Source organism: Equus przewalskii, chromosome 5 (genome assembly GCF_037783145.1).
Source record: "Equus przewalskii isolate Varuska chromosome 5, EquPr2, whole genome shotgun sequence".
Taxonomy (NCBI): Eukaryota; Metazoa; Chordata; class Mammalia; order Perissodactyla; family Equidae; genus Equus; species Equus przewalskii.
This window is the reverse complement of record NC_091835.1, coordinates 74,817,780-74,844,527: the sequence shown is the minus strand read 5'-3', so window position 1 is coordinate 74,844,527 and position 26,748 is coordinate 74,817,780. Positions and strand designations below refer to the sequence as shown.

Below are 26,748 nucleotides of genomic sequence, written 5' to 3'. Positions count from 1 at the left end.
ATCTGGGTTCCTTCTGCTCTTGAAAACCTGATTCTTAAGACTCTTTTCTGCATAAAGCTTTCCGTGATTAACACTCATCAGTCTGTTCTTCTTTGCATATTTATGTCTTACATTAACTATTAACTTTTACTTGTTGGTAAATTGCTTAGTAAATTTTATGTCTTTTTATGTGTCTTATATCCTGTATACTCACTCATTGGGCTCAAGCCTACACCTTAGTTTGAGGACAAGGATCATGTTTTCTGTTTGTTTTACATGTCTCTCCTGGCAAGAGGGGTATGTATATAGGATGAAGATGAGGTTTGGGGTAACCACACAACAGTGCTTGGAGTTGCTGACCAAGCGGGAGGTCCTTGCTGGCCTTTGAGGCCTGGTTGTCTCACTTTAGGTGTTAGATGAGTTCTTGAAGAATTGTGTGCCCTCTGGATTCTTTTGTAAATTGAACCAGTTGAAATGTACTAAAGAAGCCTAACTTTAAAATTCCCTGTGGTAAATCCAGTATGGACCACAGCATTCCAGAATTAAACGGAAGCTTAGAGGCAGTGTAGCCCACCCTCTCATCTCACAAGTGAGGAAACTGAGTTCCTAAGAGGGAGAGTGACTTCGGTTCAGGTATTCTACTGCTTAAATAAAAAAGACCACTTCCACGGCTGGCCCTGTGGCCAAGTGGTTAAGTTCACGTGCTCTACTGTGGCAGCCCAGGGTTTCGCTGGTTCGGATCCTGGGCGCAGACTTGGCACCGCTCATCAGGCCACGCTGAGGCGGCATCCCACATGTCACAACTAGAAGGACCCATAACTAAAATATACAACTATGTACCAGGGGGATTTGGGGTGATAACGGCAGGAAAAAAAAAAAAAAGACCACTTCCTTTCACTTAAAAAATCAAGTAAGTTGCCTAAAGAGAGCAAGGTCAGTTAGTGGAAAAGCCAAAGAACCTTTCATAACATCATTACCCCCTAGTTTACCTATTTTTGTTTTATGTGCTGAATCTTAGAATCCTGGAACTTGTGGGGCACCTTAGAACTTACGTAGTCCAGGATGCTTCATTTCATGTGGAGAAGGGAGCTGAGGCCCAGAGAGGTTAGGTAACTTGTCGAAGGTCACACATTTGGTGAGTAATAGAGCTAGAACTAGGACTCAGGTTTCTGGATTCTTGACTCAGTTTTCTTTTTTCCCAGACCTGTTCCTTCACTGGGAGACAGGGAAATATGACGAAATGTTTTAGGGACACCTGTGAGACCTTTGACCAACTGATTTCTTCACTAGGTTGAAGTTCCCAGGAGTCACTTTCCCCTGGGAGGTTATGGGGCCCTTTCCCTGTGTGCCTGGTGGTTGTAGTACTGGGGCTGGAGTGTCCTCAGCCCTCTGTACCTCTGTGTGGTCAGGGCGTGGAGGGGAGGGAATTGGTGGAAGGGTGACTACAGGCACACATAGCTGGCTTTTACCCTTATGCTCTTGCCAAGAATTGAGACAGCATACCCAGCTACCCTAAAATTAAATGATGAGTTGGGGCGGCTTCTCTAATGTTTCTCTTCGAGTATGTGTGTGTGTGTGTATGCATGGATGTGTGTGTGAATGTGCATGATTCGCACATCTCTACATGGATCCAAGAAACCCTGAGTAAGTGAGGATAAATGTTCAGGCTCCTCAGGAACAATCTATTTTGAATTCCTGGCGCTCTCTTCGGGGAGGACCAGGGAAACAACAGCAGCAGTAAGTTAAAGGGGACAGGAAGGGGTCTGCTAAAGCGCTTGCATTTTTATAATGATGCTGCCCAGGAATGGAGGGAGAGACGCTGGTGTAGCAGTGAGGAAGTAAGGTGACGTAAGGACCTGGCGTGGTTCTGGCCTGCAGAGTGGGAATGCAGTTTTCAGTTTGGGTTCAGGATGTTCAAATCAGGAAGGCTGGCAGAACTCCTAAACCCTGAAGGGCCACTTCTCTGCTACTTTAGTTCAGCGCCCCAACCTGAGTGAAACCTTCCAAGCCCTTTTCCTCTACCACAGCTCAAGGAGAATATTCAGGAAACTGTGCTTCCAGTGGCTGTGGTCACTGGCTGTGACTCTTGAGGTGAGGTCCCTGTGGTTTCAGTTCTATTAAGGCTTCTGCCGCCAGGGCAGTGAGCAGCTGAGTTCTTGTGAGGCATCCCCCTTGGAATGACAACCTGCCCTTCTGACAGCCCCACAGCAGTGCTGAGTCCCAGAGAGTAGGACTAGTCGAGGAACCTGGCCTGTCGGCTTGACTGTCTGCCTAGGGGCAGGGCAAGGCAGAACAAGGAGCTGGCTTCCAAGGGTGTACATAACCATGGCAATATTTGTTTCCCAAAGATAACTAATAGAGAATACCCTAGTCAGATCAGAAATCTAAGTTTCCCCTTAACTCTTGAGGCTGCTCCCCTGAAGCGATGCAGTTGTAGAAGGGGATAAAGAGGAGACTCTAAGCAGATAAAAGGAGAGTTCGATTTGGAGATGCCCAGCATCTCTGCAGAGTTTTGCAAACCGTAACTTTATGGTGGGAACCTTGCAGCTCTTAACCCTGGCTGGTGGCTTCTCACCCCTCTGGCCATCTCTGCACTAACTGAGGCAAGTTCTCTGCTGTTTATTTTGGGGATGTGGGATCTCCTGAGACATTGATAAGCTTTCAGAATTTGTATTTCTCTTTAAGACAACATTGTTAGCATTGGTTTAAAATGAAAGTGCAGTGAGGCACAGTACAAACTCTAGGCCTGTGTCTGCACTGCCCCATAGCAATAAGGGAGAAAAGGGCAATGCTATTTTAGTTTTCGCCTCTTGCTCTAAGGATAACTGATTTTTTAAAAATTTAAATCTTGCAGAAATATATAACCTAGATCAAAAGTTCAATCCCAGCATCCAGATTTTAAAAATGTGTATACTACATATGTTACTTTTTATTTTTTAAATTGTCCTTATAAAAATGGCACCATACTACACTATTTTGGCAACTTGCGTTTTTCAATTTGGGAGGCAGTTTTGCACAGTGGTGAAAGCACGGGCCCTGGAGCCCAGTCTGTCTGGGTTTGAATCTGGCTCCACCACCTGTTGGCTGTATGACTTTGGACAAGCTTTTTAACCATCGTGCATCTGTCACTCATCTGAAAATTTTGGATAATGACAGTCCCAACCTCATAGAGTCACTCATAGAGTTGTAATTAGATGAGTTAATATACGAGAAATGCGTAGAATAGTGCCTGGCATATAGTAATGCTCAATAAATGTTGACTTTATTATTATTTAATTGTGTAAGTAAAACATGATCATTGTAGAAAAAGTAGGGAAAACCAATAAAGCAAAACTGTGAGTGAAATTAAAAGTACTAAAAGTCTACACCTAGAGATAGCTTCTGTAAGATATATCTTTCCAGATGTTTCCAGTATATGTACACACATAAATATAAATTTACTTTTTAAACAAAAATGGCACTAGAGCATATATATGTATAAATATATTCCTTTATTATATAAGTAATAAATACTTTTAAATAAATTATTATTAATAAGAAATAAATATATCTAAGTCATATTAATGCTATATGATATTCTATTTTATGGATGTAAGAAATTCTACTGGATATTTGTGGTATTTCTGATTTTTTTAATTATGAACAATGCTTAGATAAACAACCTAGTATATTGTTTTGACATCCTTGCGTAATTATTTCCTTAGGCTAAGATCCTGGAAGTAGGATTGCTAGGTAAAAGGGCATATACTTTTTTTAGTACATTTACTTTTTTTTTTGTGATTCAATTTGATCAACTTTTTTTTGCGAGTACATTTTTTCCAGACTTTGTTCTAGAATACATGTTAAATTGTATGTCATTGACATGTATAATATATGACACATTAAGTGAATATTTTAGCCATGTTTTTTGTTTTAACCTTAATGGCAATTTCCTATGCATCCTTCTGGAGCTCCACACATATGTAAGCGTATACACATACATATTGATTTTTGCATTCATGGTGGCATATTTTATATACACTATTCTATACCTTAGTTTCTTTCTCTTAATTTATCTTGCAAGTCTTTTCATACCTGGTGCATTTTAAAGGCAGCAGTGATTTTTTTTCCTCTCATTAATTTTATAGTTACTGTAGAGAACCCAAATTACAATTTGTTTATTTACTCGAGGTCGATATTGTAAAGTCAGCAGTTCAGTAGATGAATGAAGGATATTTGGGAATATTTTTGCTATTAGGTAGACGCTATCTCAGCTCCTCTTCTTAACTTTGTCTCCTGCCCCTCCCCCTTCCTCCCAGCCCTGTGTGTGTCTGGATGGCAAGAGTGGCACTAGCTGTTATCCAGAACAGCATTAACCAATGTCCATTGCGTTAATTGCAGTAGATAGGAAAGGTGGTAATAGTCCCATTGTATCTATATTGGTCAGTCCGCCTGTGGAGCTCTGGGTACCTGTTTTAGAGGGACTTAGGCATTCTAGAATGCCATGAGAGAAGTGGGTCTGGGCTAGATATTTCTCATCTGTGCTATTGCTACACCCTGTCTTGACCTTTCCCAGGAGTGTCTAAGCACAAGGTGACTGACTATTGGCTGCCCTGGAGAGGATTCCTGCCCTGGGAACTTAAATCAAATGGTCTCTTATGGTCCATTCTAACTCTAAAGGTAAAAGTATGACTATCTTAACCAGGTCAATGGGAAAAACTTCTGGGTATGATCAAATTCAGTAACTTTTTATTCCTGTCCTTCAAAAGTAAAAGCATTCCTGTATTTTTAATTGTTAAGTAATTTCTAAATTTTAAAAAATTTATTCTTTCCCTATTTGTGGAAGACGGTTTAAAGTTGAATTATGACCTTAAAAAAGTGTATACTCGGGCCAGCCCTGTGGCCGAGTGGTTAAGTTCTGGTGCTCCGCGTCAGTGGCCCAGGGTTTCGTCAGTTCGGATCCTGGGCATGGACATGGCAGTGCTCATTAGGCCATGCTGAGGCGGCATCCCACATAGCACAACCAGAGGCACTCACAACGAGAATGTGCAACTGTGTACTTGGGGGCTTTGGGGAGAAGAAGAAGGAAAAAAAAAACATTGGCAGCAAATGTTAGCTCAGCTGCCAATCTTCAAAAAAAAAAAAAAACTATACTCACTAAAATTTTTGGTAATTAAAAATAGAAGCTGGGGCTGGCTGGTGCTGCAGGGGTTAAGTTTGCACATTCTGCTTTGGTGGCCCGGGGTTCACTGGTTCGAATCCTGGGTGCAGACCTACGCACCACTTGTTGGGCTATGCTGTGGCAGACGTCCCACATGTGAGGTGGAGGAAGATGGGCACGGATGTTAGCTCAGGGCCAGTCTTCCTCAGCACAAAAGAGGAGGATTGGCAGCAGATGTTAGCTCAAGGCTAATCTTCCCCCCCAAAAAAAGAAGAAAAACATTATCCTTAGTGCTACACCCAAATAAAACCACTGTTAACATTTTGATATTTCTTTCTGCTCTCTTTTTATGTATGGATTATTTATAAATATATGTTTTTAAACAGATCTTTGTTCAATTTTGTGTCCTACTCTTTTCACCTATTATTATATCATGTTATTGCATATTCCTCATAAACATCATTTAAAATATATTACTCCATCAAATGGGCTTACATTACCATAATCACTTAACTGTACCTCTACTGTTCATTTAAATGAATGTGTTTGTCAGATTTTTGAAAGTTTACTGCTATGATTTTTTTTTAAAGATTTTATTTTTCCTTCTTCTTCCCAAAGCCCCCCAGTACTTAGATGTATATTTTAGTTGTGGGTCCTTCTAGTTGTGGCACATGGGACGCTGCCTCAGCATGGCCTGATGAATGGTGATAGGTCCGTACCCAGGATTTGAACCAGTGAAACCCTGGGCCGCCCAAGCAGAGCGTGCGAACTTAACCACTCGGCCAGGAGGCCAGCCCCAGTATGATCTTTGAAAACCTATCTGGACCTGTCTGTATACAATTCTTCCTTCCTGCTTTGAAGGTGTGTCTCTTCCTGTTTAACACAATTCCAGATCTCCCGACCAGATTCTCTCCTGTCTTTATCTCTTCCTCGTCACTAGTGCTTTCCTCTCAGCACATAAACAAACTCAAGCCTTTCTCATCGTAAGGAAAAACACCCCCACACAACTCACTCCCTCAACTTCCTGGCCTCCTCTGGCCTCTTCCTGTCCTCCTCCTCTCCCCTTCCCTTCCTTTGAAATCAAGCTTTTGACAGACTTATCTTCAGTCCTTGTCTCTCTCGTTCACTCTGAACCACTGCAGTCTGGCTTCCACTTCCAATGCTGCGCTAAAAGTGCTTTCCATAGTGCCACCCAAGTCCTTGGAACCACTCTCTACTGTGGTAGCCACAGTCCCACATCCTGGCGACTTTTGTTTTTTTTTTTATCTGACTTGTCTGTTTCCAGCTCTTGACACTTCTTTTCCTTCCTCTAAGCACTCCACTTCCTTTTCTTTTTATTGTGGTAAAACCCAACACAAAACTTACCATCTTAACCATTTTTGAGCGTACAATTCAGCATTTTTAAGAATACGACACTGTGTGAAACAGATCTCCAGAACTTTTTCATCTTGCAAAAGTGAAACTGCCCCCCGCCACCCCCCAACTTCCTTGACTTTTGTGAGCCTCTTCTCTCCAGAGTTTTCTCTTATCTCTGGCCAACGTTTCTCAATCCTTTTTTGCAGGTTCCTTTTTTTTTTAATGTCATTGTTAAAGTATTCTCATGCACTGTTGGTGGTAGTGTAAATTGAAAAGGGCTTTCTAGAAGATGGTATGGTAGTATCGAGGAAAATAAATAGTAGGCACACCATTCAACCCAGCAAGTCCACCTCTAGGTATCTAGGAGAGAGATTTGTTCTTGAGCTCAAAAAAATCATATTACAAGGGTGTTAATTGCAGCAGGATTTGTTTTAGGGGATAAGTTGGCAACCGGGCAAACTTCAGTCATGAGGGCAATGACAAAATACACTGTAATCAAGGTTTAGCCTGGTGGACTGGAAATTCTTACCAGTATAATATAAACTACATGAGAGCTGGGACCTTGTCTGTATTGCTCGTGTGTGAATCTGTTATAGCAAAGGGCATCCCCATCACTTATCTCATAGGACTAGATTTTGTTAGGCTTACTGATGTATAAATGGTACTCAGTAAAAGTTTATTAAATAAATGTATGTAGGTTGTTTTACAGTAAGGTTTTTCACTAAACTTTTAAAAACCAGGTTTGGAGATTAAAGGAAAAAAACATGGCTCTTAATTTATCCTTCCTTCTCCAGATTTCTGAGGCTAATATGCTATTTCTTTGCTATTGTATGAGCCAGGATTCTTTTGGTGGTAAGGGACAGAAAGCCAACTCAAAGTAGCTTAAGCACAAAGAGGATACTTGGGTGACTCACAGAAACCAGAGCTAGGAAGGCACCTGGGCCTAGGGAACGCACCAGCTACCCTGAAGCCTCAGGAGTCTTTCCAGCCCCTATCCTGGCCTTTCTTGCTGCATCTATTTCAGTCTTTTCTTTCCCTCTGTAGATTTCTGTCTTCCTCAGTCCACATGACAGCCAGAGAAGGACCAACTCACTTTCTTGGTGCCAAGCTCAAATTCTTAGGGTAGGATCCATTGGCCCCACTTGGATCTCATGCTCACCCTTGGCCCAAACAGCTGTAGTCTAGGGTAAGGTCTCATAGTTCTAGGGAGGCACCTCCCACTGGAGCCGAATGGATGAAAGAGAAAGGGAGTATAATTCCTAGAGTATGGCTACTGGGTGAACGATACCATGGTTATCCACTGCGGCTCTCAGTGGTCGAGGTACACAGAATGAAGACACTGTGGGGGCCAGCCTGTGGCTGAGTGGCTAAATTCACATGCTGCACTTCAGTGGCCCCAGGTTTTACCAGTTTGGATCCTGGGCGCAGACCTGGCACGCTCTTGTCAGGCCATGCTGAGGCGGTGTCCCACATAGCAGAGCCAGGGGGACCTACAGCTAGAATACACAGCTATGTACTGGGGGGATTCAGGGAGAAGAAGGAAAAAAAAAAGTAAGATTGGCAACAGATGTTAGGTCAGGTGCCAGTCTTAAAGAAGACACTGTGGCTGCTCTTGCTCTCTTACCACCATTTCATTGTTCAGCTCAGTGAGTTGCAACGAGGAGAATCACAAGGGCCTTATTTCTGGGCTTTACGTTTCACTTTATTATGTCTTTAATGTCATCGTTCATGTACTTACCCTAATCCATCACTGTTTAAAGCTTGATTATTCAAGGGAATTACATCCTTTGCTTCTATTTTTTTCTGTTATGTTAGCCTAGGAACAGAAGGTCTAAGGTCTGAAGGGAGACAAATATATGATACATGCCCCACTCCCAGCCCCATTTTATAGGAGAGAGCCAGGCCAAGGTGGTTTACAGTGATGGTTTCAGAGGGATTGTTAGTAAGCCCAAGGCCCTCAACTATAGGCCCTAGATGGAGTTTATAGAGAAGTGGAGGTCAGTGTAATTGTAGCAGTGACCCGGGCTATCATTGTTCCAATATGAAGTGGGTAAAGAAAGATAAGTGGTTCCAGTGGGGGCCTTGTGATTTCTTGTATCCATTAGCTTTGTGTATTAATCAGAGTTTTATCAGTTGAAAGAAACAAAAACCCGGCTTAAACCAGCCTGAACATAATAGAGAATTTATTGGCTCACGTAACTGATTTGAAAGGTGATTGTGGCTTCAGGCATGGCTGAATCCGGAACCTCAAATGATCTCATCTGAATTCAGTCTCTCAGGTCTACTTTCTTCATTATTGGCTTCATTCTGTAAGCAGGTTCTCCTCGTCAATGGCAGAGAGAGTCACCAGCCACTCTGGGTTGTACATCCTACCAGCTATGCAACTCCCGGGGAAAGAGCGCACCTTGAGAGCTCCAGTAGAAGTCCCAGACATCACTCTCACTGTCCTGGGCTGGGTCACGTGCCCCATAGGAACCAGGATATGATTCCTAAGAGAAAACTGGTGCTATTAACAGAAAATGGGATGTTAGGGAGGCAAAAAGTAGATGTTCACTATACCCTGGTTGCTGGGAAGCTCCCAGTTAAAGCAACATTTAAACACACCAAACATTTTATTGATTTGTAAGGAACTGTGCTTGGTGCTACACTGTATGCAGAACAGGAGTTTCTGCTCTTAAGGAATTTGTGATCAAGTAGTAGAAATTAGAGGCATACATAAATAATGGTTACTATCATGTACTGAGTGCCTACTGTGTGCCAGCAGGCACTATGCTAAATGTTTTATATGCATTATCTCTTTGAGAACAACTCTGAAAGTCACTTCATTATTATTTATACCCATTTTATCTATTTAAAAAAATGTAGGCTTAGGAAGTTTGTGTCGCCTATCCAAGGTCACACAGCTAACGAGTAGTAGAACTGGGGATGAATCTAGGTGATTTTGACTTAATCCAGTGCTGTACTTTAGCTTGCACTTGACCTGTCAAGGCCTCTCTGCATCCCATTCCCTCCTCCCCTTTTAAATTGGACAGCCTGATTCTAAAGTCCCGAGAACTATCGGGTTGACTCAGCTTATCTTGTCTAGGACATCACAGTTGATGGCTGATCTGTGGATTGGCTGTCTGCGTATCAGGTGCCCATCCTTGGTCCAATTAGCCCAGTGGTCAGATATCTACAGGGGAGTTTCAGTCACTGTTCAGTGACCTCTTCTTTGGGTTTGACCCTTAGGATCCCAAAGAAGGAGCATGGCAGCCTCGCTGCTCTTTGAGTCCCTGCTCTCCTGAACCTCCTTTCTTCTTTATCCCCATCGCCACCACCCAAGTTCAGACTCCCACCATCTCTCTCCTGCCTAGATGTTCTTCCTGTCTCTAGTCTCACCCCTATTGACAGAGTGATTCTAAAAGGGAACTTCAATCACGTCATTCCTTTTAAGTCTCTTGGCTTCCCATGGCCTTCTGGATAAAGTCCAAACTCTGTACCTAAGACTTCTCAGGGCCTGGCCCTTGCTGGCCTCTCCAGCCTCGTGTCTTGACACTCCCTCCCTTGCACTCTTCAGGTCAGCCTTTTTCTGAACCACATAGTTCCCCGAACCCATCATATGCCCTCTTACTTCTGGCTTTTGAATGTGCTGTTTCATGTGCCTAGAACCCTAATACCCCACCCTGCCCCCTCCCCAGCACCTAGCTAACTTTTGCTTGTCCTGTTGGTGACACCTAGTCCTGGAAAATTTCTCAAAATCACCCTTTCCTTTCCACCTGGGTTGGGTATCCACATCTCTTGCCTTCATGAGGTCCTGTGCTTACTCTGTCAAAGCATTTATCACTTCCTATTCTAAATGTATGCTTATGTAATGTCTCCTCCCATTAGAATTAAGTTTCTTCAGTCAGCTTTTTTCCCCCAAATGACTGGCACATAGTAGGCTCTCAGTAAATAATTGTTGGACAAATGAGTGGATCTTGGCAATGAGTTCAAGTTGGCACATATTTGTAGGCTTCTTTTGAACTGGCCTCTTTTTCCTCTGTTGTTCCTTCCAGGACCTGGGTTTCAGTGATGAGACATGGGGTATGATGTAACCCGTTTCCAGGGGGATGTTGACGAAGACCTTATCTGTCCTATTTGCAGTGGAGTCTTGGAGGAGCCAGTCCAGGTGAGTCGGTCTGATGGCAGGTTTAGTGGTGCAATAGACAGCAGTGGAGCTCATAGAAAATATTCTTAGGTAATGGGACCAATGGGGAAGTCGCTGTGTTCTGCCCCCTCCCCCAAAAACACAGACACACAGACACACAAGAGGTTTGGTACAGAGGAACATTGGTGGCTACAAGAGGAGAGGGCCTTCCAGAGTCTGTGTAGAGTGGATGCCACAGAAGTCCAGTGCTGCTTATTTTCTTCTGAGGTTGCTCTAAGGTTCTTCTGCTATAAGATGGTCAGCTGTTTCCACCTTCTGACAGTAGCTCGGGAACTTCCTTTCCTCTGTAGGGGCTCTGACTGGGTTCCATCTTCCTACCCATGATCGAACTTCTAGACTCTCCTGTTAAGTTCTCTCTGCATTTGATGATGTAGTGTTTCGTGTGGTCAGCCAGTCTCCCTGGTGGCCTCTTCTGCCTGCCTACTGTCTAACAAATAGAAAGGGGGAAACTGTATGTACTGACCTGTTTTCTTCCTGTGATTTATTGGAAAAACCAGTTTTTGATGCAGCCATGTACTCTGCATTTTGATATGAAAGCTGCCACCTTCAATAGGTCATTTCTCTACCAGCCTTGCCAGACCAGAGTCAGTTGTATTTTCCTAGGGCAAGTAAGAGGAGAAGCTCATGATTAACAGGCAAGTATAATGAATGAGATGAATTCTTAACAGTTGTATTCATGGGACATCATCCTGCATGGTCCTTATGTCCTGTACTCCATAAATAGCCAGTTAATCCTCTGCCACTTCTGGCTAGCTAGAGATAATCCCATTTTTCAAAGCAGGACACTAGTCAGTGAGGTCTCATGGCCCTTCCTCTACTCGCTGCTTATACACCTCCCAGGGACTCCACCTGATCCTTTGAGTTTATTCTTACTCTAGTTTTCAACCACCCAAAGGAGCACAGATGCCTGAGCTGAATGAAAACCAGACTGCATTCCCATGGCAGCTAGCCCTGGATTGATGTGCTGTCTAGGCCTTTGCAACCTACTGCCATAAGAAGCAGATCGGCTGGGTATGGAGCAAGCTATCCTGGTGGTGTCAAGAGGTCATAGGGCGTGTCAGTTCCCTCCCCACCCTAGCAGGGCCTTGTCTGTTTTCTGGCACTGTCATTTGAGGTGAGTCACGTGTGAAGTCGGACTAACTCAGAAGCTGCCACCCCCCACCTCCCCGCCAGGGTTTACCTTCTGAGGAGCAGGCCAGGCAGACCTGTGGTGCCAGGTTACCAGGCACATTTCCAAGGGTAGAAGGCCTCTGCTAGGGGTACTGATTTTCCTACATCATATTTATTTATTTTTTGAATAGGTAATAAATTCATATGGTTCAGAAATCAAAACAGTATAAAAAGGTATACAGTGAGAACTCACTTACTTGTCCTAGTCCACCTAATACTGCATAGATAACTATTAGTTTATTTGGTATCCTTCCAGTGTGTATGTGGGCAGATAAAAGCAAGTATGAATATATATAGACAGACAGATATTTGCCCACCTTTCTTATACAGAGGGTAGCACATTCTGTATATTTCTGCAGGGGTGGCAGGTTTAGATCAAGTGGTCACAAAAGAGGTGACAGTTGAGCTGAGATCTGAATGATAAGGGGCCATTCATGCTAAGATTTAGAGGAAGAGCCTTTCAGGCAAAGAGGAGCAGCAAAAGCAAAGGTTCTGAGGCAGGAATGAGCTGGGTGTGGACAAGGAACAGAAAGAAAGCCAAAATGGCCTGAGCACAGTGCTGGGAGCATGGTGTGAGGTGAGGAGAGGTCAGAGGCCCTGGGCCAGATCAAGCAGAATTTTACAGTTCCTGAGTAGGAGTTTGGATTATTTTTAGTATGATGGGAGGCCACTGGAAAGTTTTAAGCAGGGAAGTGATATGGTCTAGTTAGCACTTTTAAATAATCACTCTGGCTGCTGACTGTAGAATGGATTGTAAAGGGGCAAGGCAGATGTAGGGAGACCACTTAGAGACATATTTAACAATATAGGTGAGAGATGATAGCTTGCACTGGGTCATTGTCGGAATAGGTGGGGAAAAGTGAACAAATTTTGGATTTTTTTGGAGACAGAGTCTGTAAGATTTTAAAAAGAATCAAATATGTCTTTGAGTGAAAAATAAAAATCTACTGACAGTTGGATTAGTGATATTGAGAATGACTTCTTTCCTTACAAAACCTTTCTATGTTTCAGTCTTTGGTGTCTGTGAGCATCTTGAAGGCAGAATCTATTTATTTTGTTGGTTTTTTTTGAGGAAGATTAGTCCTGAGCTAACATCTGCTGCCAATCCTCCTCTTTTTGCTGAGGAAGCCTGGCCCTGAGCTAACATCCATGCCCATCTTCCTCTACTTTATATGTGGGACACCTGCCACAGCATGGCTTCCCAAGCGGTGCCACGTCCACACCCAGGAATGGAACCAGTGAACCCTGGGCCACCAAAGCAGAACGTGTGAACTTAACCACTGTGCCACCGGGCCAGCCCCAGAATCTGTCTTTTTTTATCTTAAGTACCTGGGAGAGTGTTTGAGACACAGCATTCTAGTCATTCATTCGTCACCATCTACTAAGCACCTGCTGTGTTTGTCCTGTCCTGGAGGCCAGGAACCCTCTCACTTTGAAGGATTACCTTTAGAGGTTACCTGAGTTAGCAAAGAAGTAGGCTGAAATATGATCTTTGTGAAACTGAAAAGAATGTGATTCTACAAAAAACCAGCCCTGTTTTGGAGGCTGGGCCTGGCCACTGGGCCTCAGGGCAATGCCTCAGGTCAGCCCTCATCAGTAAGAACTTGGGCCCACAGAGAGGACTCCTAACCTCTCCCCAGGAGTTCCAGGCTTTTGTTTTGTTTTGCTTTTTTTTTTTTGAGGAAGATTAGCCCTGAGCTAACATCTGCTGCCAATCCTCCTCTTTTTTGCTGAGGAAGACTGGCCCTGAGCTACATCTGTGCCCATCTTCCTCTACTTTATATATGGGATGCCTACCACAGCATGGCTTGCCAAGCGGTGCCATGTCCACACCTGGGATCCGAACCGGCGAACCCCGGGCCACCTGAGCGGAACGTGCGCACTTAACCACTGCGCCACCAGTCAGCCCCTGTTTTGCTTTCTTACACTGAACTTTTGCCAGTAAATCTCTGTCCCCACTCCTCTCTACTCATCCTTCAAGACCCATATCAAATTCTGTCCTCTCCATAAATACCTGCCCTGATTGACCTCGCCTGGAAAGATGTCACCCTCCTCTGGGATTCTTTGGCAGTTATTGTGTATGCAATCCAGTTGGTAATTAATAATTCACTGCTTTGTGTCATCTCTCCTATTGTCCTAGAATATTATTTGTATCTTATTGTTATATAACTTTTTACTTGTTTGTCTTATGTCACAATCCGTTTGGAATCTCGAGCACAGGACACATATCTGAAGCCTGTCTCCCACAGTGACTTGCCCACGGTACATCTGTACTTTGCCATGACCCCAGGGACATCTGGTCATGGAAGCCGCTCAAGAGCTTGATTGGTTTTGCGGCATTATCCAGTCCAGGCTCTCAGCACCTGCTAATTCTCTTGTGCCCCTTTTGTCCTACTCTCCCTTCTAGGCACCTCATTGCGAGCATGCTTTCTGCAACGCCTGCATCACCCAGTGGTTCTCTCAGCAGCAGACGTGTCCGGTGGACCGTAGTGTTGTGACGGTTGCACACCTGCGCCCAGTACCTCGGATCATGCGGAACATGTTGTCAAAGCTGCAGATTGCCTGCGATAACGCTGTGTTTGGCTGCAGTGCTGTTGTCCGGCTTGACAACCTCATGTCTCACCTCAGCGACTGTGAGCACAACCCAAAACGGCCTGTGACCTGTGAACAGGGCTGCGGGTGAGATTCCGGCCTTCCCATTTATACCCCGTCCCTGATCCCCTGCTCACTAGCTGAGGTCTCCTGGGCATGTAGGAAAGGAGTGTGCTTGGCCTCCCTGGCTCGCTGCCTCAAGACCTCACTTTTTCGTGCTGCTTTTCCAGCTCTGATCCTTTTGCTCTTGCTTTAGTAAAAGAAGGGGGACAGTGATTTGACAGTTTGTGTGATAACACTGAAAACTGGTTTACTTTATCTTTCCTCTCGGTCCAGGACACTTTCTCTTTGTCACATTAACCGCTCTAATTTCCAGCCTTCTCATATTTCCTCTTGCCCTATTTTTTTCTTTCTTTGGGATGTGAAAGATTTGACTAAATGCTAATAGCTGGAGCTGTGAATCTAGGGCCTCTTAGAAGGAGTGAGTGCACAGGCAGAACCTGCAGGAAAGGAGAGCCATGCTGAAAGAGGGAAAGAAGCCTCGAGAAAGTAGAGAGCAGAAGGGTGAGGGGGATGCTGGGGAGAAGGAAGTGAGGGGAACAAACAGGAGGAAGGCCTGAATGAATGTTAGAAATGTAGGGTAGGAGAAGGCCCTCTCAGCACTTTTCTGCCTTGGCCCACGTGTCCCACTGATGCTCCTGTTCTGCTCTTTCCCACCCTGGGTGGCAGGCTGGAGATGCCCAAAGATGAGCTGCCAAACCACAACTGCATCAAGCACCTGCGCTCAGTGGTACAGCAGCAGCAGACACGCATCGCAGAGCTAGAGAAGACGTCAGCTGAACACAAGCACCAGCTGGCAGAGCAGGTGGGGCCCAGAGAACATGGGGAAAGAACATGGGTGAGAAGCACTGTGTGAGTGTGCAGATCTGTGCTGGTGCTTGTGAGCCTGGGTGAGTGGATGCTCTGCCTGTGGCTCAGTAGGAAATCAGATTGGAGCTCTCACTTCCTTTCATCCCAATGTCATCCATTCACCTAACGTTTCTCAAACACCTTCTCTCTGAAGAGGGGATACAGCTATGAATCAGACAGTCCTATCTCTGTCTTCATGAAGCTTACAGGCCGGTTGTTCCCCAGATCTCTCAATTGCCCTCATTCTCTGATAAACTTTTGTCTCATCTGCTGTCTCCTTTACCCATCATCCCTGGTTCTCCTTCCCTCCAACAGAAGCGAGACATCCAGCTGCTAAAGGCATACATGCGTGCGATCCGCAGTGTCAACCCCAACCTTCAGAACCTGGAGGAGACAATTGAATACAACGAGATCCTAGAGTGAGTGTCACTCAGGATGTGGAGTCACTCACTCCATTTCCTGGCACTGAGCCCTGAAAGGAGCACAAGCAGGGGAGTGGCAGGAGGAGGGTAATAAGGGCTGGGCTGGGGCCACCGCTTTTCAGATGTTGGGATGAAGGACAGGGGCAGAGAGGATAACCTTCAGCCCCAATATAGGATCTCTTATTCTTTTGGGTGAATGGAAGGGAAAGCTTACCCAAGGATGCAGTTTACCCAGAATTCAGTGAGTACCCACATGTACAAAGCCCTGTATCAAAGGCTGTGGAGTACTAGGAGAGCCAGAAAGAAACAGAAGATATCGTCCCTGTCTTCAGGTAGCTTATACTCCAGAGAAGAGAGAGAGTGCAAATCCAGGAAAGTGATCTAAAATGCAGCAAAAATAAGTGAAGTAGACAGGTGAAGTCTAAGGTCCCTTTCGGGTCTGGAGTCCTGTACAGTTCGCAGCTGATCTGTAGGTGTGACTCGATGCAGTTAGTGCAGCCGTGCTGCGTGGGACCAGTACAGAGAACGATTGCCTCTTCCAGTAAACATCGATTGAGCACTTACACACGTGCCGGGTACCATGTGTGCTAAGTAGGGAGATTTTTTAAGGAAAATAACAGAGACCCTAAACTCATGGAGTTTGATCTGGTGAGTAACATGTGGTGACTCAGATAGGACCAAGCAGGGAAAGATTTGGAATTTCTCACCCAACATTGGAAGGAAAGAAGGAAGAATAGGGTTAAGCTGAGTGCAGAGTGGGTGGTCGTTCCTATTAGGAGAAAAAAGTCAACGCAAGGAAAGGGGATGAGCTGGAATGATCACCTCCATCTCCCTCCACACAGGTGGGTGAACTCCCTGCAGCCAGCAAGAGTGACCCGCTGGGGAGGGATGATCTCGACCCCAGATGCTGTACTCCAGGCGGTAATCAAGCGCTCCCTGGTGGAGAGTGGCTGTCCTGCCTCTATCGTCAACGAGCTGATTGAAAATGCCCATGAGCGTAGCTGGCCCCAAGGTTTGGCCACACTAGAGACAAGACAGATGAACCGGCGCTACTATGAGAACTACGTGGCCAAGCGCATCCCTGGCAAGCAGGCTGTTGTTGTGATGGCCTGTGAGAACCAGCATATGGGCGATGACATGGTCCAGGAGCCGGGGCTTGTCATGATATTTGCGCACGGTGTGGAAGAGATTTAAGAGATCTCGACGGTCTATCAGGAAGAGGTGGAAATCAGAAAATCCCATCACTGCAGCAGCTGGGCCCTGAGTCCTCCCCACTCTCCTTAATACCGTGGCTTACACTGGGGCCACACATCTCCCTGCTCTTCTGGCACAGAAGGGCCCCAGGGCACCTTGCTCAGCCTTTCAGGTGGGAAACCCAGATTCCCTCCTTTTGCCTAATTTCTTCCCTTAAGATGTGTGTAAATGTTCAGGCTGGTTGGGAAAGTCCCCCTTCTATATCTGTTTTCCTGCCTAGAGTCCCTGGTTCCAGATATTTTCAGAAAGCACAAAGATACTCATTTTCTCTAGAGGATCAGGGTGGAGTGAGGAATCTCTCAACTTTCCCCTCCTTCCAAACCAGGGAATCCGAGCAGGCAGGCCTGTTGACTCTCGACAGCAGTGAGAGGGCAGCCCTGGGGAGCAGACATCCTGAAGAAATGGTAAGGGTGGAACCCAAACCCTAGAAATAAATGAGGCCAGGAACTGGCCATCACTGATGGCCTTTAGGGGAGGACTGGACCTCTGTGCCAAGCAATACCCTGTTCAGCCCACCTTAAAGGTGTGCAGGTCTGCAGGTTGGGACGTTGAAAATTTCCAGATGAGCTCTTCTTTCCTACGCTTTCTCATAATTAGGGAATGACAGGGTTGGGGGTAGGGGGGTTAGTCTTGGGGTGAGTATGCTCAGCAGGAAGCAGCTCTGGCTTTTGCTGAAATTGGGTAGGCACTGCCTCTTGTGGCACAGGCCATAATAGTTCCATAGACCCCCCGCCCGCCCTGTGATTGTAACTAGTTATTTTGATAATTTCCTTTGGCCGTTGTTGTTTGTTACATTTCCCTCCCTTCCTCCCTCCCACTTTTTTTTTTTTTAAGAATGGCCCGGTTATAGCTGCCCCACTTTTCCAGCCCAGCCACACTGTTGGCAATTTAATTTATTTACTTTTTTTTAAGAAAGGAAAAAGAAAAAAAAAATTAACAAAACTTAAAGCTTTTCTTTTGCTGTTCCTATTGTGGGGATTCTGGATAGGGTGGGACAGGGATGGGGTCTGTTTTCTATTTTTCCTTTTCAGCACAACCTTTGGCTTTAACATAGGCAGGGCCAAGGGAGTTCTTGGCTGAACTTATGTCTGCCCCAACCCTGCATAAGCCCATCTGAGAGGAGAAGCTTCCTCTGTTCCAGCAGTGGATATGACAGTCCAGCATCAATGCCTGTGTCCTTTGGACAACTTTGCTCCTAGCCCTTCCAGGGTCTCATCGTAAAACTCTGTATTTCACGTATTAATTTTGAAGACATTTCTACCCCCTCCCCCAGTTTCCTTGGATATATATAGCTGGTTTTAAGCTTTCCCAGGCAAGATCGGATACAGGCTGTGCTCTGTCTCACTCATGCCCCCTAAGGGCTTCAGCTCCATTTCAGGGTACCCAGGGCATTCCCTGATCCCCTGGGTGACTGGCAGAGTAAGAGAAGGGGAAGGATAGTGGGTGTGATTATTTTAATATGCAGGTGGGAGTGGGGTTAAAGAGAGATGGCCATATAACAGCTTCTTTTTGGAGTTTTCTTCCAGGCCAGCTTGCTGTAGGTCTGTGTAGCTGGGTCACGGCTCCACTGGGATTGGGGTGGAGGGATACAGCTTGAAGGGAGTAGGGAACAGTCATTTGTTCCAGCTCCAGGACACTGTGCTCAGGAATTTGAAAACGCTGCTATACTTAGTGTGGTTACTGCATTTCTTCCACTCCCCTCTGCCCCTGCCTGCCTTACCAGGGCCCATACCCTCCTGTCGTCACCCTCACTTGGAGCCAGGAAGCTGTTAAGCTTCCCTACCCTTTGCACTAGTGTCTCTGCGGGTTGCGGGTTGTGTTATATGTGCTGTTCCGTGGTGTTGACTGCACTAATAAACCTTTTACTCAACTCTAAATTCTTAATTCAGCATCACTCCCCTTCTTGTGAAGGCTTCTCCTCTGCTTTGGCCTTTCTCTCACCTTAATTTCCCTTACTTCTGACTTTGTAACCTACCCTGATCTTAGAACTAACCTCTGTTTTAGGAGGATGTCTGTCTGGTAGTCGTGTGCACCTGTGCGCCCTCCTCTAACCTTCCCTCTCATCCCCTGTTCTGTAACAGCCAACACTTTGTCTCCAGTGACCTGAACTGTGTTCTTCCCAGGGTCTGCCTTTGCCCCCAGTTCCATGTCTTCCCTGGGGTTTGATGATACTTTCTACAGAAGATATGCATGCACCTTTCTCCCTTGTCCCACGAGACCTTTGCTGTGGAATCTGGAATTCCATTGTAGCCAGGGACACCTCCACGCCAACCCCACCCCCACCCCCTGGTGTCCCCTAACCAAGAAAGTAAACATGAGAAAGGGAACCTGGGACGGCTGTACCTGTGGTGGTTGTCAAACCTTGAGAACCCCTTTTGGAGGCATTTGCTGCCATCTTCTCCCTGTCTTGCAAAAAAGAAAATCATCTTTTCCCCCAGTACTGTAGTTTAAATTTGTTGAGCATTTTCCATGCACCTGATGTAAATCTAATAGTATCGTAGATACTCTAATGGGATTAAAAAGGGGGGAGGCATTGGGCATTCCTGTGCCCACCAAGTCTACTGCACTTACACACGAGTCTGATTATACAATGCTGACGACACATCGCCATGCACAGCACACAAGGCACTAGTCACTCTAGTGATACCACCCGTGCACTTTCCCTGAAGCTCCTTCAGAATTACTTTCAGAACTGCTGCTCATTCTTTTGAATGTCATTAATGGTGCCAAATCTTCCTTTTAGGTTAGACTTGGTTTTTGGAAACAATATTCATTAAGTTTCTATTCTGCAAGGAACTCACTGGAGGGGTCAGGGGGTTCATAAAGCAAAATGGCACCTACCTTCAAGAACTTACTCCCTAATGGAGATGAGTACATATATGAGAGAGACGATTGGTGTGGTAAGTGGGTCTACAAGCAAAATGTGAGCCACTGATTCTGATGGGTACCAGGAAAGACTTTTTCAGAAGTGGTGTTTGTTCTAGATCAGAGGTTGACAAACACAGTTTGCATCCTGCTGCCTGCTTTTGTAACAAAGTTTACTGGAACACAGCCATGCCCATTTGTTTGTGTATTGTCTACGCCGTTTTAGATTACAACAGCAGAGCTGAGTAGTTGCCCCAGAACTATGGCCCACAAAGCCTAAAATACTTGCTGTTTGGTCCTTCACAGTAAGTTCGCCAACCCTAGACCTTTACAGTTCAGGAGAATGGGCAGGGAAGTGTACAAAGGGTTGGTGGTTTTAATTTTTTACCTCAGTATATACATTTGCAAAATCACAACGTTTTTCTACATTGCCACAATAAATGCTTAAAATTAACAGTCTATCCTTAATCTAATATAAACCTGTATTCACATTCCCCCAATTGTCCCAAGAAAAGTACTTTTAGGGCTGAGTTTCCTCTAAGCCTGGATCCAAACCAGGAAGCACGCATTACACCAGGTAATGTGTCTTAACTCTTTAAATCTCTTACTTTGGATTCCTGGAACAGCCTTTCTTTGGTGACACTAATTCGTTGAAGAGTTGGGCCAGCTGTGCTGGAGAGCGGTCTTTTGGATTTGACTGACTCCTTCACAGTGTCCTTTAACTTGTTCCTCTAGCCCCTATTTTTACTAAACAGAATTAGATCTAGAGTCTGAGAGATTCAGTCATACAGTTCTGGAGATAGACGACATCACAGGAGAGAGGTTCTTTATGTTGTGTAACATCAGAGATAGGCCCAGTTGTCACACCATTAGCCTGATCTCTTCATTGTACGCTTGTAATGTTGAGAGATTTTTTTAAAGCTGGCTAGGTGATGAATACGTGCCCTGCGAGAAGGGGGCAGCTGGCAGAGCAGCTCCAGCTGGTTGCTGCTGTACAAGAACAGGGGCCCAATATTGCCAAGTCTTATTTTTCAAGAACCTTTTGTCATCCTAATGTTTATGCAAACATCACAACTTTTAAATGGTGGCTCAATTAAAAACTTCTTATGGGCCAAAAAGAGGTCCACCAGTGTGCAGCCTGTGTTTTAGCTTGAGATCACAGCATAAATAAAAACAAGTGGAGGGCTGGCCCCGTGGCCGAGTGGTTAAGTTCGTGCGCTCTGCTGCAGGCGGCCCAGTGTTTTGTTGGTTCGAATCCTGGGCACAGACATGGCACTGCTCATCAAACCACACTGAGGCAGCGTCCCACATGCCACAACTAGAAGGACCCACAACGAAGAATATACAACTATGTACCAGGGGGCTTTGGGGAGAAAAAGGAAAAAAATAAAATCTTTAAAAAAATAAATAAAAACAAGTGGAGGTGAAGGATATGTTGAAAAAGGAAGAGATTAGTGTAATCTGGAGCATAGACTATGTTGAAGGAAGTAATGGAAGCTAAGACTAGAAATAATTTGGGGCCACTTCTTAGAAGGCTTTGAATACATGGCAGGGAATTTGGACTTTAAGATAATAGGTAAGTTTTTGAGAAGAAGAGTGACTTCCAATTCATTATTCTGATGCCAATGGGAAGACTGAAAAATTGGTGACAATATTAGTAAGCTTTGCATTAATTTATGCAAGAGAGGATTAGAGCTTGAAAATAGAGCAGGAAAGAGGGCAAGAGACACTGACAGGCCTTAGTAACTGACTAGATTCACTCAGCCAACATTTATACCTACCTGTCATGTGCCAGACATGGCGCTGGGTATTTGAAATACACAAATAATCGAGAAACAAGTCTTTAAAGGAATTTACAGCTGCTTAGGTGACATACCCTTGAACAAGTAATGGGAAATTTAGGACAGTGTGTTGCTAATAGATATGGACTAAGTACAATGGAACAACGAGGAGGAAAGAAGTCAAATACCTACCTGGTGGAATGCAAGAGGGAACGCTTCTCAGAAGAATCATTGGAGCTGAGTTCTGAACAGGATCAGATATTGGCAGTGAGGACAGTGGGGAAGAGCCAGATTGAGCATTTACTGTGAGTCAGGCACTATTCTAAATATTAACTATCTAGTCATCCCAACAACTTTATAAAAAGGCACTATTATCATCTTCATTTTCTATGTGGGGAAACAGACAAAGGACAAAATTCACACAGCTAATAATCAGAACTGGGATTTAAACCCAGAAAGTCATTCCAGAGCCTGAGCTCCTAACCGCTGTATGTAACAAGGGGCACGTAACCAAAGATGAGTCACGGATAGACCGGTTTCTAGTCTGTGACTAAAAAAGTAGTGTCATTAACCTGAACAGGGAGGGGAAGAGGATGAGCAGGTTTCAGGGGTGAAGTAATGAGTTCATTTGGAGAACACTGGGTTGGAAGTGCTTCCACATAGAAGTGTTTAGCCAGCAAGTGGAAATGTGGGTCTGGAGCTTAAAAGCAAGAAGTTAGGGTTAAAGATGTGGATATGGGAGTTATCAGCCCAAAGGTGATCAAGAAGTCCTAGGAATGAATACAAACAGTAAAGGAGAGAACGGGAAGAAGGCTAAGAATGGGGCTTTGGGGGAATTCCAGAAGTAATCTGGAACACAAATCTGGAAAATAGATGCATGATAAAGTTGGCTAATGCTTCAGCTTTTTTTAAAAAAGTAATTTTGAAGAAATGACTCATTTAAATATGGCCCATAAACTATCTGTGAAGGACTCTCAGAAATGTTTTGTGCAGTGACAGCATTCCTGAAACAAGTGCAGGTTGAGATCATTTCGGCTGAAGTCCTCTCATGATTTACTTTACTGGATGAAGTGCAGAGATCTGTGCCTCTTAACATGCGGAACACGTCAACAACTTGGAAGGGGATAACATATTCTTGTCTGTTAGATTCCCCCACATTAGCTTTTCAGTCACATGAAAGAAATTTTGATTAAGATCTAAGAATTGGTAGCTGAAAAGACCAGTATAGGGTGGCATTAGCTAGTCGTTGGTTATAAGATGAAGAAACAGAAGGACCCACATGAAAGAAGGAATTAGAGGCTGACACATGGACGCCCAACCCAATTAGATTGGGGGTATCTTACTGGGAAGAATTAAGGATAAAAAAAATGGGTGATTTAGGCCAGTGTGTTGATAATAGGAGCATGTGTTTGATCAGATGGGGCGTTGAAGTTCCTGGACGGGGGAATATGATGAAAGCAGTGTTTTAGAGATTTAAGTGTGGTGAAACTGGGGAACCTGTAAGGTCATTCTAACAAAAGCATCAATTAGATGATGTGATGGACGAAGCAATGATTGATGAATGATGGGCATGGGAGAAAAGAAAATGTCAGATAATTCTTAAGGTTGGAAACTAGAGGGAATTGAGAAAATAGTGTTAACAGAAATGGAAAAAGTTGAGAACGTGATCCTGGGAAAGGAAGAGAAGTTTTGTTTGTGTTTGAGGTGACAATCAGTCTGCTATGGAAACATATACATAGGTAGCTAGAGACACAGCACCACAGTTTGGCTGCAAGGCCATGCCTGCAAGGCCATGCCTGGGACAGTGGCTTGGGATTTCTGTCTTGAGAGGAAGGAGAAGAATGAAGCTTTGGTAGAATTCTACAGAAGGAGGGAGAAAACAAATGAAATGGAGAAATAGTATTCTAAGAGAAAAAGAAGAGTATGGTGTCTCTAAACCACAATAAGAAATCAGTGGTTTCAAACATAGCAAAGCTTTCTACAACAAGGTGTTAAGATAGTATGTAGCTGGAGGCAGAGATACATTTTATTCAAAGAATAAAAGGAAGTAGAAAACAACGTGGTGATTTGGAAGTGTCAAGTGAAGGTGTAATTTTGTTTTTTCTGAATTAATTCAGGATTGATCCAGTGGAGTAGGGGAATTTGAGTGTGTTATGGAAGGCTATTTATGGAAGGTTCCTTGGGAGGTTGAAATGAGTAGGATTACAACCCTCAGTGGAGAAGGTAACTTCAAGGCCAAATACTGAACCAGAAACTAAAGAATGCCAGTGGATAGAATGTAATAAACATGTAAATGGGGAGAAAAAGAAGGGGCCTGATGCTGCAATGCAAAGAAAGATATAAGGATGGATAGGATTTTTGGGAATGGAAAGGGAGAGGGTGAAGGAATTCGGGAGTTGGGGTGGGCTGTAAAAATTTGAAATTATCTATTGCATATGAAGGTTCGAAGGCTTGGCCTCCCCCAAAAATTACAAGGGAAGCATTTGAGAGCGAAAGGTTGGATCTCCGAGTATCAAACATCCCCACCACCTTCTTTTCGGTCCAGGGCCTCCATTTTGTAAACCTTGGAGCTTTCTTCCCTTCACAACGTTATTGTCGGTTGCCCTCTGCTGGTCAATTTTGGTCTCGGCTCTCCAAATAGTCAAATCTGAGAGCATGCGCAAAAAGGAGTACTGAGCCTACTAGATTCTTTCATTCATTCCAATACAGATTCGACCACATCTACGTGTAAGGCCTAGAAGAGGCGATACAAACAAATAAAATACACAGTCCTAACTCTCAAGAAGCTTATAATCCAGTCTGAGTGGAGATTAAAACGTGTACACATAACTACTGTAGAAAATATCCATTTACTCAACAAAGATTTTTTTTTTTTTAATTGAGTGGCTTATATGTGCCAGGATTTATATTCTACAGGGGAAGAAAGACTTCACATAATAATATTAGGACGTAGGATGTGGCGGGCAACAGGTGGTTAGAGAAGACTTCCTAGGAGAGCTGACAAGTAAGTGGAGACTGAGTAGAGGCGAGGATGAGAAACATCATTTCAGGCAGAGAACAGCGTGAACAACGTCAAATACTGTACAAGGAACTGAAAGAGTGCCGGTGGGATGTAGATGGGATGTAGAGAGAGAAAGAAGAGTATGGAAGAGTAGTGAGAGAAAGGGACCAGGTCAGGAAACACAGAAAGCAGTCACGGAAGGGTTTAAGGTCTCTGGCTGCAGTGTGAATGCTTTCGTGCAGCGCCATATCTATGGACTCATGCGGTCCTCTCAGCTACCCCCACTTTCCAAATGAAGGCTCCAGCAAGTGGTGGGTCCAGCCTGCACTCACTCCTGAGAAAAGTGGACAGATCCGAGACATATTTAAGAGGTAGGATAAATATAACTTGTTTTCATTAATTTCTGCAGAGGTGTGTCAAAGGAAATGCCTTGCATGCAACCTAGTGGATGGTGGTGGTAGACTGATAGGTTCCAGGAGGAGTAATCAAGAGCATCAAAGAGCAGGGGTCAAAGGATGTGTGGGATGGAAAGTTTTAAGGGTTGGGGGTGAGGGTGATTTGGAAAGAACAGCATGAGCAATGGTATGAAGGTGGGAGACTCCAAAGGATAAACATGCAGAAAGCTGTATGAATTACCCTTGAAGCCCCTGCCCTTTAGGGCTCCTTCTTGGAGAAGATCCTGCTGTGCAAGAAACAAAATACAAAAAGAACATCCTCAACAAGTACTAGCCTAGATATTCCCCACAATCAGAAACTGGGGGATAGGAAGAATGGGGTGAGGCTAGAGGGCTAGAGCTTGGAGGAGGGTTAGAGTTTGGAGGAGGGATTAACTCCCCAGCTTTGTTCATACACAGAATTTAGCACAGTACTTGACACATAATGAGCACTCAATAAAAAGTGATAGTTATCTTCCCACACTCGAGCTCCAGCTAGATGTGCAGTGTTTATGTTTCAATAGGATCCTCCCCCCAGCCCTGAATACCTGAGGCGCACCTTCTCGACGAAATCCAAATGACAGCTTTAATTTTCTCTCCAGGCCCTGCTTCCTGGGTCTTCACTGTAATGACCTACAAGATGTGACTTCTGGTCATGAAGTACACAGGTGCCGTCTTTACGGCACCTCTATCGCCCGAAATCCAGGGGTGAGACCTTTCAGCTTCTATTTCCGAGACAGAAAGGGAACTGCACGAAAGACACGTGCGAAGACAAGGAGTTCCCTTTACACATCCTCGAAATAAAAAAAAAAAAACCCGGCCGTCACGAACAGGATTCGAACCTGTGCGGGGAAACCCCATTGGATTTCGAGTCCAACGCCTTAACCACTCGGCCACCGTGACTTCCAAAACCGCGCTCCGCCTCGCGCTTACACAGGGGTCCGCAGTGCGCCCGCGGCGGGAGCGCGGCGACGGGACCCGGCCGACTCCCACGCGCGCCCGGTGCCCTCCTCCCGCCCGCTCCTTACCTCCCCTCCACGCCGCTCGCAGGGGACGTCCAGTGGACTAGGGACCCGAGGAGGGAGGGTCTCCGCCCCGCGAAGACTCAGGGTCTCAAGGAGGGCAAAGCTATTTAGGAAGCGATGGCGAGGCCTGCAGAGGAAGCAGTCGAAGGGAAGGGGCTGGGTCCCCAGGGTCGCGGCTGGGCGACTCCTCGGGTGAAGGGGCGAGAGGGGCTGCGGGGACAGGGCGTTAGGGGTGAGGGAGACTCGGGAAGCGTTTACACGGGGAGCTCCCGGGGATGCGTGGAAGGCAGAACTTCTTGGGTAAAGGGGTGTGGGGGTCCTTGGGATTAGGGACTTCGCGGGGTCAGGCATCTGCAAGGTGAGGACCGCTCGGAGCTATGGGCTGGGGGCTCCTCGGGCGACCGGCGTCCTCTTGGAGTAGGATAGAGAAGCCCCCCACTCCCCGGGCTGAGAGGCAAAAACAGAGCGAAGAGGCTTTGCGTCGGGTCAAGAGCGACCTCAGAGAGTGTGCGCCCCCTCCAGGAAGCCGCCACCTCCCTAAGGCTCCCGCCGCCGCCGCCGCCGCCGCCGCCCCCGGGGAGGCCGCCGGGGTCGGTCCCGCGCCCGGCGCTCCGCCGCCGCCACGCCCGGCAGG

General features: G+C 45.4%; 1 protein-coding gene, 1 long non-coding RNA gene and 1 other non-coding gene across 7 annotated transcripts in view; 1 reads left to right on the top strand and 2 right to left on the bottom strand.

Moving 5' to 3' along the window:
* The window catches only part of RNF41 (ring finger protein 41), a 23,226-nt gene extending 2,899 nt beyond the window's left edge, over positions 1–20,327 (top strand). The window contains exons 3-7 of one of the 3 annotated variants that reach the window (XM_008530141.2): positions 10,510–10,622; positions 14,239–14,510; positions 15,153–15,288; positions 15,648–15,751; positions 16,597–20,327. In XM_008530141.2, the coding sequence (XP_008528363.1) occupies positions 10,533–10,622; positions 14,239–14,510; positions 15,153–15,288; positions 15,648–15,751; positions 16,597–16,948 (954 nt within the window). In that variant the 5' untranslated portion in view covers positions 10,510–10,532 and the 3' untranslated portion in view covers positions 16,949–20,327. Of the gene's footprint in view, positions 1–10,509; positions 10,623–11,556; positions 11,776–14,238; positions 14,511–15,152; positions 15,289–15,647; positions 15,752–16,596 lie in introns of those variants that run through there. The other 2 variants (XM_070621632.1, XM_008530144.2) reach the window with 2 other exon arrangements.
* Positions 8,642–26,748, bottom strand: LOC103557555 (uncharacterized). Of its 3 annotated transcripts, XR_011540486.1 has the most exons (7): positions 26,612–26,748; positions 26,118–26,241; positions 25,805–25,883; positions 25,638–25,722; positions 21,847–21,898; positions 11,125–11,260; positions 8,642–8,981 (listed from the first exon to the last, which is right to left on the bottom strand). It is a non-coding gene; the product is annotated as an uncharacterized lncRNA (long non-coding RNA). The 3 variants fall into 3 exon arrangements; XR_011540485.1 differs by lacking the exons at positions 8,642–8,981; positions 11,125–11,260; positions 21,847–21,898 and adding exons at positions 24,503–24,989; positions 25,292–25,334; XR_011540484.1 differs by lacking the exons at positions 8,642–8,981; positions 11,125–11,260; positions 21,847–21,898; positions 26,612–26,748 and adding exons at positions 24,503–24,989; positions 25,292–25,334 and having other exon boundaries at positions 26,118–26,605.
* Positions 25,911–25,992, bottom strand: TRNAS-CGA (transfer RNA serine (anticodon CGA)). The gene has a single exon. It is a non-coding gene; the product is annotated as a tRNA-Ser (tRNA).